This window comes from Prionailurus viverrinus, unplaced genomic scaffold, assembly GCF_022837055.1.
Source record: "Prionailurus viverrinus isolate Anna unplaced genomic scaffold, UM_Priviv_1.0 scaffold_48, whole genome shotgun sequence".
Lineage (NCBI taxonomy): Eukaryota > Metazoa > Chordata > Mammalia > Carnivora > Felidae > Prionailurus > Prionailurus viverrinus.
The window spans coordinates 327,807-344,664 of record NW_025927611.1 but is presented as its reverse complement, the minus strand read 5'-3'; the positions used below and the strand labels follow the sequence as shown (position 1 = coordinate 344,664).

Here is a 16,858-nt window from a genome sequence, read left to right as displayed (position 1 = left end):
AACGTGAGGTTATCTCTTCAATACCACCAACCATTAGTCACTCTTGATTTAAGGGCTGTACGTTTGCAAAAATGTTCCTGCTGTATTTGACTATTTTACTTCTTTTCATATTATTTGTTTCTGGTGTGCTAGTTAGTTCTTTTGATTTATTTCTCCTAACGTAAAAAAAAAAAAGGTTCCTTAGTATATATTCCTCTCCAAGTATGCCATGTTTTTCTGCTTTGTTCTTGTAAAATTTTTCAAAAAGTTGTCTAGACTCATGGGCTCCTATTTCTCCTTGTCAATTCTCTCTTGAATTCACTCCAAAGCCTGGAGCAGTGTGAGGCTTACGTAAGGAGCAAAGGTGAGCTAAAGTATGAAGAAAAGTTGCTCCGTGACTGACCGGGACCCACCCACATTTGCATGACCTCACATGGCTAACTGCAGCGGATAATATCAAGTTCTTACTGTATGACATGCACTACCGCAGGAACGCCAGGTGCCACCTGTGAGAAGAAACTTGAAACAAGATTGTGAGGATCACAGCAGACTCTGGTCCCTTCCCTCTGGCACGAGAATGGACACGTGCCACATAAATAAAGAGCTATTCCTCACCATGGGCCCTGGAATGAGAAAACATGCATATCAAGAGTCTCAGACAAGCCACAGCCTGTGTGGCCATGAGATCAAAATAAATACCAAGTCATGCAAACTACCATTGATGCTGGGTGTCTGAGACACGAGCCAACTGGCTGATAAAAACACCCACCGTGCTTCTCGCATCTGAAATGTCCAAACGTGAGCTCAACATCACGTGCCCCAAGCCCACCCACATTTAGTCTTTGAGTGTGAGAAGTCTCCAAACTTCCAAATCTTGCAATGCTTTCTGAACATTCTTCGTCACTCACAAGGTATATTCAAACTCAAGTAGATCGTGAGGGGTCTACTTGAAAATGTTTGCAGGAATCAGACACCACTTACTGAGACCACCGCGACCACTCAGCCGGACTGCCACCCTCAGTTCCATCGATCGGTTTCACAAGACCCCTGAGTGGTCTCCCCACCGGTCTTCCACACTGCCCAGTGACTATCAAGACATCAGCTGGATAATCTGGTGAAAGCTGAAGTCAAAGCACGGCATTTCGCAACTCAAAGCCCACGAGTGGCTTTCGATACTAAGGGTAAGGGTCAGTATTTCCAAAGCGGTTCCACAATACTCCTCTTTGTACTCGATTTGCCATGGTTTAATTTGTAGCTTTTCATGAAATTCAAACTATCTTCAAATGTCTGTGTAGTGTTTCTCGGATGCATTTAAAAACAAAACAAAACAAAACATTATTTCCAAATACCAAATGTATGAGCTCCTTCTATCTCTCCTTTGGGTTATGATACACTACTTGCCTGCATGATAATCTGTATGATTTTAGTCTTTGGATTTTTCAGATTTCAAGTTTTAAGCTGGTTAAAATGTTTGCTTTGCCTTTTAAAGGACAAGAGTGCTTCCACTGTTCGGTGCAATGTTTGAGGTATATTAATTCGTTCAATTTGATGAACTTTGGTTTCCAAATGTTCTCTATCGTTAGTAATATTTTAGTGAAGTAGTATGTCCTTCCTGAAACAGGTGTGCAAAACCTCGCGGTCAAATCTGGAGTGCATATGACTATCGATGTGTGCTATGATGATGTTAGGAGTTGGGATTCTTCAAATTTACTTTTATTTTTTGTTAACGTTTATTTATTTCTTTTGAGACACACACACACACACACACACACACACACACACACACACACACAAAGAAAGGGAGAGAGAGAATAGCAAGCAGGCTCCGTGCTGTCAGCACAGAGCCCCACGCAGGGCTAGAACTCATGAACTCATGACCTGAGCCGAAAGACACTCAACCCACTGAGCCACCCAGGCGCTCCGAGCCTTACCTCTAGAATTGTTATACCTTTCTGGTGTGTTTCATCGCTTCCTCTTTTCCAGTGTTCCTTCCCTCTCTCCCCCCACCCCGATTTTTGCATTTTTGCAAAGGGAGCTTTCACGTATTTCCACTGTGATGTATCTGTGCTCACAGGGGCCTTTGTTTCCAACGTGGGACTAGATGATATCGAACCATTCCTCAGGGGGGAGGAACCACAACCCACAGTTCATTGACAATAAATGTTGTAATAAAGAACGGCGCTCGGCGGCATATCCCCCCAGGAAGGCAATGGCCATCATCTGGCAAAATAAATGCATCACCCTGAAACTAAAACAAAGAAGTAAGCAACAATTGAAACCTCACTAAATGCAAACACATGCATGAGCTATGGGAGTCACAGCAGTGCCTTACCTTCAGGCAGGAAGCCGCCCCCTCTGACATTTGCAGGAACCATGGGGTATCTCCTCTAGTCCTATCAATACCTATGCTTCCTATCAATACCTATGCTTATGACGACTGCCTGCCGTGTGCATTTATCGCAGTTAGAACGGCCATCGGATGCATCACGGAGGTTGGCAGATTCTTTTTCCCTATGTGGATAGGTTTGTGGGATTGTTGTATGGCTTGGTGGGCTTCCGAGGCGCATAGAGAGGAGAGAATTTCTGGAGAGAAAACTTCACAAGGACAGGTGCTGAGGTGTGTTTGTGGTGCTGCTGTTCCCGTGTGGAGATCTGAGATTTACCCCTTCGGTGCCTGCACGCTTCACCACCGCTGAAAATGGTTCTCGGTGGTTGAAAATGAAACCGCACTGTTGAATGCATCAAGTCCACATGTACATATGTAACCAGATCTACAGTCACTTGTGGTGGTCCGATCTTATGGAAGTGAGGCTGGCTACATAAAGAAGAAGGCGGATCAAGAGAAAATTTACTCTTTCATCGGCTCCCCTGAGTCTCCAGGTTACCGACTGCACGTCCTGGGACTGGTCAGCCTCCAGGTTACCGACTACACATCCTGGGACTGGTCAGCCTGCAGAGTCCCATGATCCAGACTCAGTGAACACAAATGGAGATGGGCAGTCAGCTTTGAATTTGACATACACAACAAAGCTTTCTCTTCCCAGCGTAACTTATGCCCATGCTATATGTAAAATGCAAATTTAACGAAGCAGCCTGTATTTTAATCTGACAACCCTGCCCCTATATATGCACCTGGAACTGTTTTTGGCACGGGGTTTCAGCACAAAAGCATAGCACAGAAACCAACCTGGAGTGGACATTTCTGTCCAAGGGCAGAAACTATGAGGAAGGAGCAGTAACAGAGGAGAGTGGGAGGTAATTTTGAAGCATGGAAGTTGTACACGGACTGGCCAGTGACAGTGGCCTTTCTGCTAAAGAATTGCTCACGGGCTTCCAGAAACACCCAGAGGCCCGTGTATCTTTTTGAGAAGAGGGTCTTACGGTAGCAGGAGGCATGTCGAAAGGGGTAAAGCTGGAAAGCAAGGCTGGGGAAACTGCACAGCGCTTTGTAGAGTTTGCAAGAACAATGGCTCTTACTGGCACTGCAGTGACCTTTTTAAACACACAGTTAAGAAAGCCAGGTCCCACATCAAGTGACCAGGATGTCCATGGGAAGGCTTGAAATTCCACGTGGTTAATCACCACTCTTAGGGTGTCTAGTTCCCCCTGTTGGCTCAGCACTACGGGATTTCCTACGATGTAAGATTCCCAGTCTTACATCCCAAGAAACCAGGAACTCCCAAGAGAACTAAGATGAGCTGTCACCTAACTACTCTGAGTCCAGATCTCAAAAACATACTTATCATCCTTCTGACTCTGAAGACTTGTATGTTGGTAGGGAATCCAAGAGGAGTTAACATAAAGACTATTAGATGAAAAGCGAGGGGCGCCTGGGTGGCTCTGTTGATCTAAGCGCAGGTCATGATCTCACGGTTTCATTAGTTAGAGCTCCACGTCGGCTCTGCCCTGCTTGGGATTCTCTCTCTCTCTCTCTCTCTCTCTCTCTCTCTCTCTCTCTCTCTCTCTCCGCCTCCCTCCTCATGCACTCTCTCAAAAGAAATAAATAAAAAAGAAAAGTGCAATGATACAGAGAGAAATCAAAATGCCTTTTAGGCCTTTACTTTTTCTGTTCTTGGCACGTTGTGAGTCAAACAACCTAATGGATTTGGGCAAGAGTTATATGCTGTAGGTCCTTCAGGACAGAGTAGACAGGTGTCTGCTCACCCTTTACAATGAACATGTAAACTAGAAAATGCAAAAGGAAAAGATAGGACACCTGGCTTCCTAGAGATAATTCTAGAAACGGCAAGAATATTAAATGAATTGCAAGACCAGAGTTTTGTCCTGGATGCAGAGAAATGTAAAAAGTAGAAAGCAAAGAACAGAACATGGCTGGAGGGCAAGGTGTGGGGGAGAATGACTTGTGTACTTGAAGACTTGACTCAGATGTCTAAAAAAATCTGGGTCTATAGGAGAAAAAAAAGGAAGGGAGATCTCCATAGAATTCTTCACAAGTTAATAACTGAGCCTCCAACATATCATATCTCCTATCGTTCAGTGTGCACTGAGTGAATATACCCAGGTAATGGATGTAATTAGGACCCAAACGGCATGTGGAGGGCAAGAGAGCTGTATTTAAAGGGAACCGGGGAGGACAGTGTTACTTAAATATTAAACTCAATCCCCGTGTTGACTGATGAGACAGTATTATCCATCTCCTAATGCTGAAAATGAACAATGTGGGAAGGAACACTGTCAGATACGGAAAAGATTTCATTTCATTTTTCATGCAAGAGGCAACAATATGGGGTGATCTACAGAGGGAATACAAAACAGAGAAATGCAATAATGGCTCCAAAAGCAGAGGAAAAAAGAAATGAAAGAATCTGCTTCAAGAACCCAAACTGGCCTCTATTAAAATAAAGGAAGCAAGAGGTCAGTTGAAGAAGCAGGAGTCTTGAGAGACTTTCATCAAAAGGTGAGGGAAGGTCAAAGCCCAAATGAGAATTAGTCTGACGTTATGATTCTCTCTAGCATAGACTTCTGAGTCCATGCTATGTGTAATTAATTACACTCATCTGGCGAGGAAGTCCTTCATCACAATTGTTTTTGTTGCCTTTTGTGGGAGAATAGAAAGTACCTTCAAAGTAAATAAAAAAGAATTTGTGAAATCAAGACAGACTGTGACCGGTCCTGTGCCCAGAGCCAAACCACATCTCTGGAGAAAGGAAAGACCTCCCAAGAATAATGAAGACCACATGGTTTCTGTGAAAACAAAAGTGAGCCAATCATTTACCTGTCACCATTTAAAAATATTTTTAATGTTTATTTTTGAGACAGAGAGAGACAGAGAGTGAGCGAGCACAAGCAGGGGAGGCGCAGAGAGAGAGGAAACACAGAATCGGAAGCAGGTTCTAGGCTCTGAGCTGTCAGCACAGAGCCCGACCCGGGGCTCGAACTCGTGAACCATGTGTGACATCATGATCTGAGCCAGTCAGACACTCCATCGACTGAGCCACCCAGGTCCCCAAACCTGTCACCATTTTAAATGCCTATAAAAAATGTTAGGGAAACTACAAACAGAGGAAATTCATTGTTTTCTTTCTCCTTGATTTCCCTGAAGGTCCTCAGTCATTTGTAGGAACGGTCTCTTGACACCTTCCAAGAAGCTTCCTTGAGACTTGAACCCTCTTGCCCTATTGAGTTGTTAACCACGGAGAAAAGAACGTCTCCTGTGAACTCACATGGCTCAGCTGCAGGCTGTAGGAGCCAGTGGCAAACTGAGCCGAATCGCCTAAGTCAAATCAATATGAGAATTACTCATATCAAAAGGGAAATGTGGGCATACATGGAGAAAACAGGGTTATGCTGCCCCGAACCAGCGACCTTCCATGTGGTCTTCATTATTCTTGGGAGGTCTTTCCTTTCTCCAGAGATGTGGTTTGGCTCTGGGCACACAGAGCCCCGGTCACAGTCTGTCTGTCTTGATTTCACAAATTCTTTTTTATTTACTTTGAAGATACTTTCTATTCTCCCACAAATGGCAACAAAAACAAATATGATGAAGGACTTCCTCGCCAGATGAGTGTAATTAATTGCACATAGCATGGACTCAGAAGTCTATGTTTGAGAGAATCATAACCTGAGAGTAATTCTCATTTGTTTTCCAGGGCTGCTATACAAACAAACAATAAGCAAAACAAACGCGGTGGCTTAACACAACACAAATGTGTTATCTCACAGATCCAGAGGCCAGAAGTCTGAGATGGGATTTGGGCAGTCTGGGCTCTCCATGCAGCCTCTAGAGGAGGGTCTCTTTTATTCCTTTCCTCTAGCCTGTGGAAGGTCACTGGTTTGTGGCAGCATAACCCTGTTTTCTCCATGTATGCCCAAATTTCCCTTTTGATAAGGATACCAGCCTTACTGGATTAGTCCCTCATGATCTCCTCTTAATTAACTATGTTTTCAGTGACCCTATTTTGAAAGTACCCTTTGAGCTTCTGGAGGTTTGGATTTCAACACGTGAGTTTCGATGGGGGACACTTTTAATGAAGGGTTATTGCAACAGGCTGGGTTTTAGACCATATTAGCCCTGCTCTTATCAAATTTCAAAAGATACCCATATATTCTTGACATTCCAGTCTATTCATAGACCATTTACTCTTTCCATTTCATAACTGACAAAAAGTGAGCAAAAGGGTTGTAAGGTTGACTGTTCTTGCTTTATTTATTTGTTTGTTTGCTTGCTTGCTTATTTATTTAGGCAAGGACACTTCACACCCAGTGTGGAGTCCAACGCGGGGCTTGAACTCACAACCCTGACATCAAGACCTGACCTGCGATCAAGCATCAGACACTTAACCAAATGAGCTACCAAGGCACCTCTGGTACTGTTTAGTTTTATTAGCCTGTAAAGATGACTGGAAAGTTCATTTAATATTGAAGAAATTGGCCATGGTAACAGCTTCCTAAAAGACTGTTATTTTGTCGGCTGATTCACTGTTTTTTTTTTAAGTTTTTAATAACAACTTAAAACCTGTTTTCTCCAAGCGGAACACGCCCCTACGAGCTTTTCATCAGTACAAAATTGTATGATTTCACAATCAACTCACAGGGTCACTCAGGACACTGTAAACCTTTGTCCCCAAAAAACCTCCAAAGTAGTGTACCGTCCAGCTCGTTCACCCACTTCAGAGTCTGGGAAATAAAGGAAGACTTAATGTTTCCACACATTTGGTGTGTATCTTGGCATTTATATTTATGAGTGGGCATAACTCAATGCCCACACATAAATCTTTCTGTCTTTCAACAAGGAAAAGGGTGCAGTTTGCTGGGGAAGGAAGGTGATTTCCTTGCAACTCATCTGAGAGAAAGGGAAGGACAGGTTTGTTCCCTGCACTCCCCCCCTCCAAGAACGAGTGAATGAGTCCCAGTGTGACATGAGATATGCAGGCTTGATCCAAACGACCCTGTAGGCAGGCCTACCTTCTGAATGTCCTTTGGAGGGGTTATGGAAGGGGTTTATGGAACGTCCTTTGGAGGGGTTTATGACCCAGGTCTGAAAGATCTTTGGGATACAATGCTGCCAACAGGATGTTTATTTTCAGTGTTGCACAATGGTCTCTTGTGAAAAATGACAAGAAGATAAACATTGCCACATTCAAAGATGTTTACTATATAAAGAGGTCAACGTTCTCACCAGCAGGTAATTGATTCTGAGCTTCCTCCAGAGGAGAAACCAAGAGGTGCTAGAAAGATGAAGATTCTACTCTTACTTCTTGGAGTCGTTCTGGTTTGTGACGGCCACCTACCTTTACCAGACGAGCACCTACCTTTACCGGACGGCCACCTACCTTTATGGGACAACCTTGCAAAGGTACCAGAAAAAGGCTGACCTGACGTGGACGTCTTCATGTGTGTGCCTCTGTGTGTGTGTGCATGTGTGTGTGTGTTTGTGTCTTTTGGGGGGTTTTCTATGTATATCCAAATTTATGTGCATCTAAGCCTAGCCATGCACCTGGAAACTCGGAATCCCTCTGTTCACCACCTGCTTACACATTTCTTTTGTACATGTCTGCTCTGGTCTATTAACTGGCTGTTTCCCGTACTTATAAAACAGAAGGTGCATCAGCCAAAGAGCTGTTGGGTTTGACCTCTTGCATTTGATAAGAACGAGTGTGCTATTTCAGGACTATGTGAGTTTTTAGTTCTGCTGCAGACTTGGGTTTCTCAGTATTTTATAAATCGTGCTTTTGTTCCTTAAAGTTAGATAGCTCGCTGCTGATGCAAAAGAGGATGGAAACCCATGCTGGATGATGTTGGAGGCCATCAAAAGAACTGGACCAACGTTTCTGATGGAAACTTTGCTTTTAGCTTTCAGGAGAATGGAACACGCTTTTGGTCGCAGCCACCAACTTTGACAAGATAAGCAACGGCCCATTCCACGGTTATATGCGCAAAGTTGATGTGGACATACCAAATGGCAGAATGGTCTTCAAGTTTTCTGTCATGTAAGAATAGCACAGAATGAAATGGCCTGATCTGATGGCCCTGAGAGGGCATCTGAGTTGCATGTTTGCAGTGAAATACCTCAGTGATGATGGAAAGTGAGGCTCTGAGTTCTTAAGAAATTCAGTACACCCTTCTTGCTTTAATGAGATGATTCTCAGGGACCTCCTGTGACCATAAGGTTCCCGACACTGGCCTCAATCATTCTCTACCCTGAAGAACTCCCAAGCAGCAATGTTTAATCATTATTAAATTCACCAAGACTTTGCTGCTTCAAATATTATTTATAAAATGCTCACTTTCCTGCAGGCATTTTATTAAGAACTCAAGAGTAACAGACGATGAAGACACTTTTTTACTTCCATTGTTCAAACCAGAGCCAGATACAGATCTATAAAGTAATAATATCATGCATGAAATTCTTTACTAAGAGCAAAGATGCGGTGGAAAGAGGGCCCCAGAAAAGGACAATGATCGCATAGCTGAACTGTATTGCTAAATTGAAAACACCAGCAATCACACATGCTGATGAATTCACCTGGAAATAACAATGATTGCCACACCAACATTTGACTTCCAGTAGGCGACTCCTAGGATAACAAAATGAAGCAGGAGGTATCACCGAAATCAAAGGCATATAGGGCATCTGAAAGCATCAAATCATGCAAACAGATCCTGGCCTGTAAGATTCAAACATCTATTTACATTGTAGGTGGGAAGTGTAATGGTAATTTCTATCTTTCTGAGTTCAGATGGATCTGCTCGGGGGAACTGATGATAGCTTATGATAGTTCAAAAAGTTCTCAGTATAAAGAAAGGAGAAAACTTGCAAGGGGTGGTGACAGGGGATTATAAGAAACCGAAGGAAGTCTGTTTCTGAAGACCTCATTTCCAAAGCTATAGGTAGAATGCAAGAATCTTTCAGTCTCCACTGCTCACACACACATAAACACAGGCACATACTTTGAAGAATGAGAAATAAAAAGAGACTGACATGAAGGAAAAGAAAGGGTTATGTTTGGAGAGAGTGGTTTCTACATATATAAATATAATTGTGTATCAAATTATATAACATGTTGTATATATAATATGAAATCTTATACAATTATAATATGGAATAATATATAATAATAATAAAATATGTATACGCCTGCAATATAGTGAGCATTCCATAAATAACACTCGAAGGCTCTACGAAGTCAGTAATGGATAAAACTGCAGTATATTATATACAATAATTGTATAACATCGCATATATACATACATTATATGTAATATATGTGTAACGTTATATAATTATGTAATTATGTACATAGATGTAATAGATATGTAATATAATACAATATATAATTAATAATATAATTGATTGTATATAAAATATATAGTTGGTTATATGTTATATGCAATAATCACATAACATTGCATGTATACATACATCGTAGGTAATATACATGTAACCTTATATAATTATGTGATTATATACATACATATATGTAATAGATATGCAATGTTATATAATTATATAATTGTATATAAAATATATAGTTGGTTATATGTTCTATATAATATATAATTGATTATACACATATTATCAAATTACACACACATCCTATTCCAATAGATATACCTGTCAGTTTTCATTAACGTTTTAAAGAGTACCCTAGGGTCTTTTTCTCTCATTTTTCAAATTTCTGTGTCCTTCTATGATTAGTAGACTTTCCCTTTGGATGCCCACCTGCAATCAGGTTTACTGAAACGCAAGGGACGTGTAGTGGTAGGTATCCATGTGAAGGCATAGTTCAGTGAACTTGGACCTATGTGTACATCTATTGCACCCTCAAGATGCATACATTTCCATCACCCCAGGTAGCATAGGCAACACCTGACATGCCGTGTTTTCCTTCCCTCTTCCAGAACTTCACACGCATTAAACTTCACATGCTGCAATTAAACACGATGCATCTCATCCTGCTTTCTTCACTCTGCCTAAGGTTTGGAACGTATATCCACGTGTCTCCGTATGCAAACAGTCACTCGTGTCACTGCCAATCCAAGTTCCTCGTGTATGTAGCAATATGTACGTTTCCCACTTCCTGGGTAACGTTTCCACTTTGTGGTTATATTGAACACCTTGGATACGAACTGCTCTGCACTAATGTCTGTGCCGACACATATTCATTTGCAACTCTTCACCGGTAGCCCACAACTGCTGCATCATGGCACACGAGCATATTTAACCACAGAAAGGGTCAAGCTGTTTTCTAAGTGCCGGTGCCTTTTGCATTCTTGCCAGTAACGTATCAGATATTTAGCGGCAGCACATTCTTCCTAAACCTCGGTATTGACATCTTTTGATTTTAGGCAGTCCCGTGAATGTGAGGTACCAGTTCATTGTGGTTTTTACCTGCATGTCTCTGATGAGTCATCGACCTGAGCATGGTTTCCTACACTGTCACTCTTCCATGACGGGTCTGTTCAACCATTTGCCCCATTTTAGTTGGTTTACTTCCTCTTTTACGATTTCTGCCGTATTCATTCTTCCTGTTTTTCCAAATATGCATTTTTTATCATATACACACACAGGAATACACAAACTCTCTTGTTACATATGTGACACGTATATAATTGTTTGTAATACACATGTAGTTTCCATCCAGCACATACACGCATCATGTGTATTTATGCATTTGCTCGTGTGTGTATGTATGTATGTTTGTGCGTGGGCACACATGTGTGACTTGACGTCTAATTTTCTGAGTAGTGTTTTTATACAAGTTTATGGTTCTAATTAAATTAAGCCCATCATTTTTCCCCCTTTTCTGGGGGGTGCTTTTGTCTATTATATTATGTAAGAAATCTTTGCCCACGTTGTGAGAACCGTCAAGGACCGTCCTGACGGCCCTTCTTCTCTTTTTCCAGAAAATCTTTAAGGCAAGGGAATGTTCTGTTTGCCTTCTTTTCTAATAATTCAGATTTCTTCATGTTTAATTGCCTTTAAATATGACTTGTTTTATAGTCACTCTTTAGAACTACCTGATTCCACGTGTAGACAAAGACATCTTTGGCAGGTGACCTTTGATGGTGGAAAACCTACTTCTTCTCTTTCAAAAGGCACGTTGTTTACAGGCACTGAAATGATGCCTCATTCAGATTCTTGTGCGGTTGAGACAAAGAGAATGTCAATTGTGGTTGAAAGTTTGTTTTCATCGACTCACTCGAAGACATTTTGTTTTTAAGGATGAACGGACTGTGCACAGAAAAGTCTGCCGTGGGAACCATTGGGCGTGACAAGTTTATCAATATTGGTTGTAAGTACAAGTATTTTACTGAGATATTAAGGTCAAAATCTTAGTCTCCACTTCTTCCTGGAACTCTTGTCTGCCTGAATTCCAGTTCAACTAATCATTGGAAATGTGACCAGGCACACTCCCCTAAATTATCTATCCAAGCACTTTATCTTGTCATGCACAGTTAAGTCATAGGACATTGGTGGCCCCTTCCAATTTTGAGTATTATTAAATCATTGATAAGTGCTCAGGATGTTTATTTCATAAAGTTCTTGAGTATATGTTTCAAGATAATTTAAATGGCCTTAGGAAATAAATATAATAGGTCTATCCTCAGTTTACATATCAATCTCATTTTGCTTTAAGAGAATACTTTTTAAACATCATCGTAAAACATCTTAACTGCATTCCATTCTTGGGAGATTAACCTACAATCCAAGGAAATCGGAGTGATTTTAATCACCAGGCACATTTGTTCATAACCTCAGCTTCAGTTAAAAGGAATGGGGATGTCGGCTGACACTTAGATTCTAAACTCTTCCTAATTACCCTAAACAACACTCCATATTTTAAATGGCCTAATGTCTAAATATCTGATTAAAATTGTGTTGTGTAAGTCTGTGGTTACAGCCCTCATCTAAGATAAGAAACAGCACAACGACTTTGCAAAAAGTAAAATATATATGCAAACAAAGTGAATTATATGCCTGGCATTCGACCCTATGCATATTCCTCAGTAACTTATGTTCCCAGTAGATTTTTTAAGTTATGTTTTCACTCTTCTTAGCTTTACATTATTTTTCCTATGCCTGAGTCATCAACGTCCTCTATCATCTTTTCTTGAATTTTCTCCCTTTTGGTAACCCCTTCTAACTTAGATTTGGACAACTTGAGAAGGGAGAATGAGCTGCACTTACTGTAACAGCTCTTGTGGAGCTAGAAATTGTAACCTACCCAGCTATGATCTGGAGAAAGTGAGGTGTCACAATGACAAGCAGAATACCAGCAGTGGCCTTGAAACCACCCTGGAGGCTCAGAAGACAGATTTAACTTCATTGCTTCCATAACCTGCACTACCTCTATAAACCTATTTAGTGAGATTTTCTGCAAAGCCCTTCATTTAAAAAAAATTTTTTAATATTTACTTATCTTTGAGAGGGAGAGAGAGAGAGAGAGAGAGAGAGAGAGAGAGAGAGAGAGAGAGAGACAGCGAGCACGAGCAGAGGAGGGACACAGAGAAAGGGAGACACAAAATTCGAAGCAGGCTGCAGGCTCTGAGCTGTCAACACAGAGTCTGACGGGGGGCTTGTACTCATGAACCGTGAGATCATGACCTGAGCGGAAGTTAGATGCTCAACTGACTGAGCAATCCAAGCATCCCTACGAAGCCCTTCTTTATAACATCATCATTAAAACATTTGGTTACTAAGAATCTGAGGAGATGTATAAACTCTTATTTAAATTGTTCCAACACAACCCAAGACTCATGGACTTAAAAGCAGGGCTGTGCAAGATTTAGATTCATGCCACTCTGACTCTGAAGTTGTTTCAGCTGCCACTTGGTCTCTGGCTGGGGCTGACTAAGGCTATTTGAATGGGAAACACAAAGTGGCATAGTTTCAAATAAAATCCTGATGAGTGGTTCCAATAAGGCATTGTGCACATTGAGGGCAGAAGAGAGAACGGATGTTAGAAGGTTTGGTGATGACACTAAGTTGGTCAATGCTTCTTTATTTCTTGTACATGTGCCGGGGTGGATGGGCAGAGCCAGAGTGGAAGGTGCCCCTGCAGGCGGGATCTGAACATGTGTATCGTCACAAGTAAAACCATATTAATAAAACTGCACATGTTCATGGCAGCCAGAAGTTTGTTGGGTAATACACCTAGATTAAAGGGGTGGACGCTAATGACTCAGAAGATTGCCCAATGTAGGATAGGCACTCAGCACACAGTTATGCAGGGTTTTGAAGGGCAACTGAATTTTGGTCTTAAAGAGAAATCATCTCCAATGCCGGGATAAGGCAAATAGGAAGAGATTTTAAACTTGTATTGATAATATGGCATATAACAACAAGTCGTGTTGTTCAAAAAACGTTGGCTCCCCTGGAACACGTTTCAGAAAACACTTTAGTAAGACTGGAAGGGGTGAAATGTTTAATATCGGAAGAATGGGGCAATAAGGAAAAGTTCCTTATAGGCCTTGTCTCCATGTCATAAGGAATGTTAACATTCGCTGCATCGTCGGAGGGACCAATATGAGAATGTTGTTACCAATGTGCTAATTAGGCCATGGTAGAGCCAATCTCCCCTACATTCACTAAGGCAAGGCTACAGTTTATATACATTTTACATATATATTTTGTGTCTCGCTCACAGATGCGGGTCAAAATAATCTCAAGATTCTTCATTACACCTCACATTCTATCATAGTACATAATGTCAACGTGGACAGCGAAGGAACCACCACAGAAATGCTGGGATTGCTTGGTATGTATATCATCCTGACGATGGTCATGGCCATGTAATATTTCCACCGTCAGCATTCTCAGTGAGAAAATCAGTAGAGGTTGGAGGTACCAGATCGTAAGACATTTAAGAATAATTCTCATTTGTGCAAAAAAAAAATCAGTTTGATTAGAAATTATTTGCTAACAAGTCAACTCATTTCAAGCCATGGCTATGTTCGGGTTGACCCCAATTCCCTCATTCTATGACAATTTTTCAAATAGACTCTTCAGCCTCAGAGCAGAAACTTAAAAACAACAAAAAGCCTTCATCCTGTTTAATCCTTTCAATGCACTATTGTGAACATCAACGATTTCCACCCCCAGGGGCTTGAGAGGGGTGCTTCAGCTCTGAGATACTAGGTTTCAAGTTGGAAAAAGGCATTTGAAAACTCTGGTTTTCATAAAAAAGGAAGCTGTCTCCCATTACTGTGTGACAGGGTTATGGTTGGGAAGGTGGGAACCACGCTTGCATTTTCTTTGGGCCCAGAACCAGGCGTGCATGTCAGAGCCAGAGTCTGAGGTGTAGGCAGAGATGAGGTAGGCTGGATATACTTGATGGATTAGGCCCCCAATTCATGGATTTCCTGCTGTTTTCCTGGAGTCCCGCTGCTGATGTTGGGCAGTGCATGGGTTACACAGGGACAGCAGTGAACGGCTCCTACCCACTTAGGTCAGGTAGCTGACACTGGGAAAAAGTCAGTGGCAACAGTTGGAGACTGAGTTAAAGACTGGATTTCCCCATTCATTCTCCTCATTCTGCATGCAAAAATTCTTAGGGGTTCTAATGGGCGATTTCTGCTTTATGCACGGTGATTTTCAGGCAGAAGACTTCATCCTGACAACCACGATTTTGCAAAGTTCAGGGAGTTGATGAGAGGAAACAATATTCCTGAAGAAAATCTTATAGATATGAGCAAAACTGGTAATGTGACACTCTCTCTCTCTCTCTCTCTCTCTATATATATATATATATATATATATATATATATATATATATTTTTTTTTTTCCTGAACATATCTCTCACCTGATCTGTAAATATGCTATCTGGAAAAAAAAAAACTGATTTATCTTACATTTTCTCTTCCATGAATTATCTTTGATAAAACCCATTATTTAAAAGAAGAAATCCTTACAAATGTTGGGAAATGGCCATGATGGGTTGCTCCTTTATTCATCTCTTGTATTTGTCTTTCCCCAGAGAAGTGTCCTAAAAATGAGAGGGGCACCAACTCGTCCTGAACACGGTAAGAAGAATGACGTGTTATCAGTGCCGCTATGTCAATTCGGTAATTATCTCACTAGAGAGCTTTTTTACGTTACATGAGGTTACTTTTTTTACCCCGAGATTGCAAACCAGTTGAGGTGAATTTAATGCTAAAAAGCAGTTTGGGGGATAAAGCATTATTTCACAAGAACCGTGCCAGTGACAGCCAGCCAGGTGACATGCCTGCTTCCAGCCAGAGAAGCAGGAAAGCCCGATGCTGGTGGGGATGACAGGAAAAACAATGACTTCTCCAGCCAGTTCTGACTTGCGGGTTGTCCGAATGCGTCACCACTCCATGTGCACTATTCCCGCCCATCCCGTGTTTAGTTTTGCATAATAGTAACAGTCACCTCAGAGGCCCTCCTACCATGCCAATGACACAAGCGTTCAATGTGTATTTTCAGGCAGAACGTGATTTCCTTAAAGTGTGATTGTTAAACCTTTAAAGTAATACGAGCCTCAAATTACGATTGGGCTCTAGGCTAACACATGCCCTTTGTCACTGTTGTTGGGAAGAAAGGGACGAAAGAAAGGTCAAACAGAAATATTAGCTTTCATGCTGAATATAATGTCCTGAGGCCAGAGAGCTTTTGCAATCAGAAGACCAGAGTGTAACCCCATCAAAGATCCTGTAAAATCATGTTTGACGCACCATCCCCATGAACATTCATTCTGAAATCATGAAAGTGTTGGAAGGGATCCTGATTAGGAAAGGTCCCATCATACACACATCCCTGAAAAAATTCCAGTGGGTCCCCCCCATATCGTGGGGATGGAGAGTATGATGTTCCCTGTGGGACTGGTGCACTGGGTCAACTAAACGTCACCCGAACCCTTGATGTTGTACTTCCTGAGGCTCATCCAGTCCACTCAACTCAACCTCCTCTCCTGTTTTATGCACCTGTAGCTGCATCACTGAGAACCAGGAACACGGTCTTCCCCATGGAATCAGGATCAACAGCATGAAGAGTATGTTCCTTCTTTCTGCTTCACATCATTTTCTCTATTCATAAACATGTTCGCCTTTCCCATCTCGTCTCTGTCCATCACCATTCACGTCCTGTTTGGTGTTACAGGATTTCTGAATGATTAAATAGATTGATTACACGTGTACCCTGTACCTGTGTGTCTGTGCACATATGCATGTATCCTAAACCTGTGTGTTTAATTTTAAAAACACATAAATATCCACTTTACATACAACTACCCAGGAAAGCATGGCTATCATAGGATCAACATCCCATCAGAGACCATTCAGATTAGGCTTAAATAGAAAAGCCACAGAGGTGTCTAAATGAGAGGGAGAAAAAGGTCTAAACCACCAGCAGAAGGGCGATGGGTATTTTTACTATAATGGTCAAGAAAAACGTCC

At 41.6% G+C, this 16,858-nt stretch overlaps 1 protein-coding gene across 1 annotated transcript; it reads left to right on the top strand.

The window, feature by feature from the left end:
* The first annotated feature begins 7,675 nt into the window (after positions 1-7,675).
* On the top strand, positions 7,676-16,532 carry LOC125159242 (odorant-binding protein-like). Its single transcript, XM_047847351.1, has 7 exons — positions 7,676-7,795; positions 8,293-8,429; positions 11,665-11,735; positions 14,091-14,201; positions 15,042-15,143; positions 15,421-15,508; positions 16,394-16,532. The coding sequence occupies exons 1-6, from the start codon at positions 7,676-7,678 to the stop codon at positions 15,459-15,461; spliced, it is 582 nt and encodes a 193-aa protein (XP_047703307.1). The 3' UTR covers positions 15,462-15,508; positions 16,394-16,532.
* Positions 16,533-16,858: the final 326 nt, after the last annotated feature.

Excerpts from the sequence above, each read along its gene's own strand:
- LOC125159242 (XM_047847351.1), top strand. The coding sequence starts at position 7,676 with ATGAAGATTCTACTCTTACTTCTTGGAGTCGTTCTGGTTTGTGACGGC. Across the intron at positions 7,796-8,292 it reads TATGGGACAACCTTGCAAAG|CTTTCAGGAGAATGGAACAC; the intron begins GTACCAGAAAAA and ends CTTTGCTTTTAG. Across the intron at positions 11,736-14,090 it reads CAAGTTTATCAATATTGGTT|ATGCGGGTCAAAATAATCTC; the intron begins GTAAGTACAAGT and ends TCTCGCTCACAG.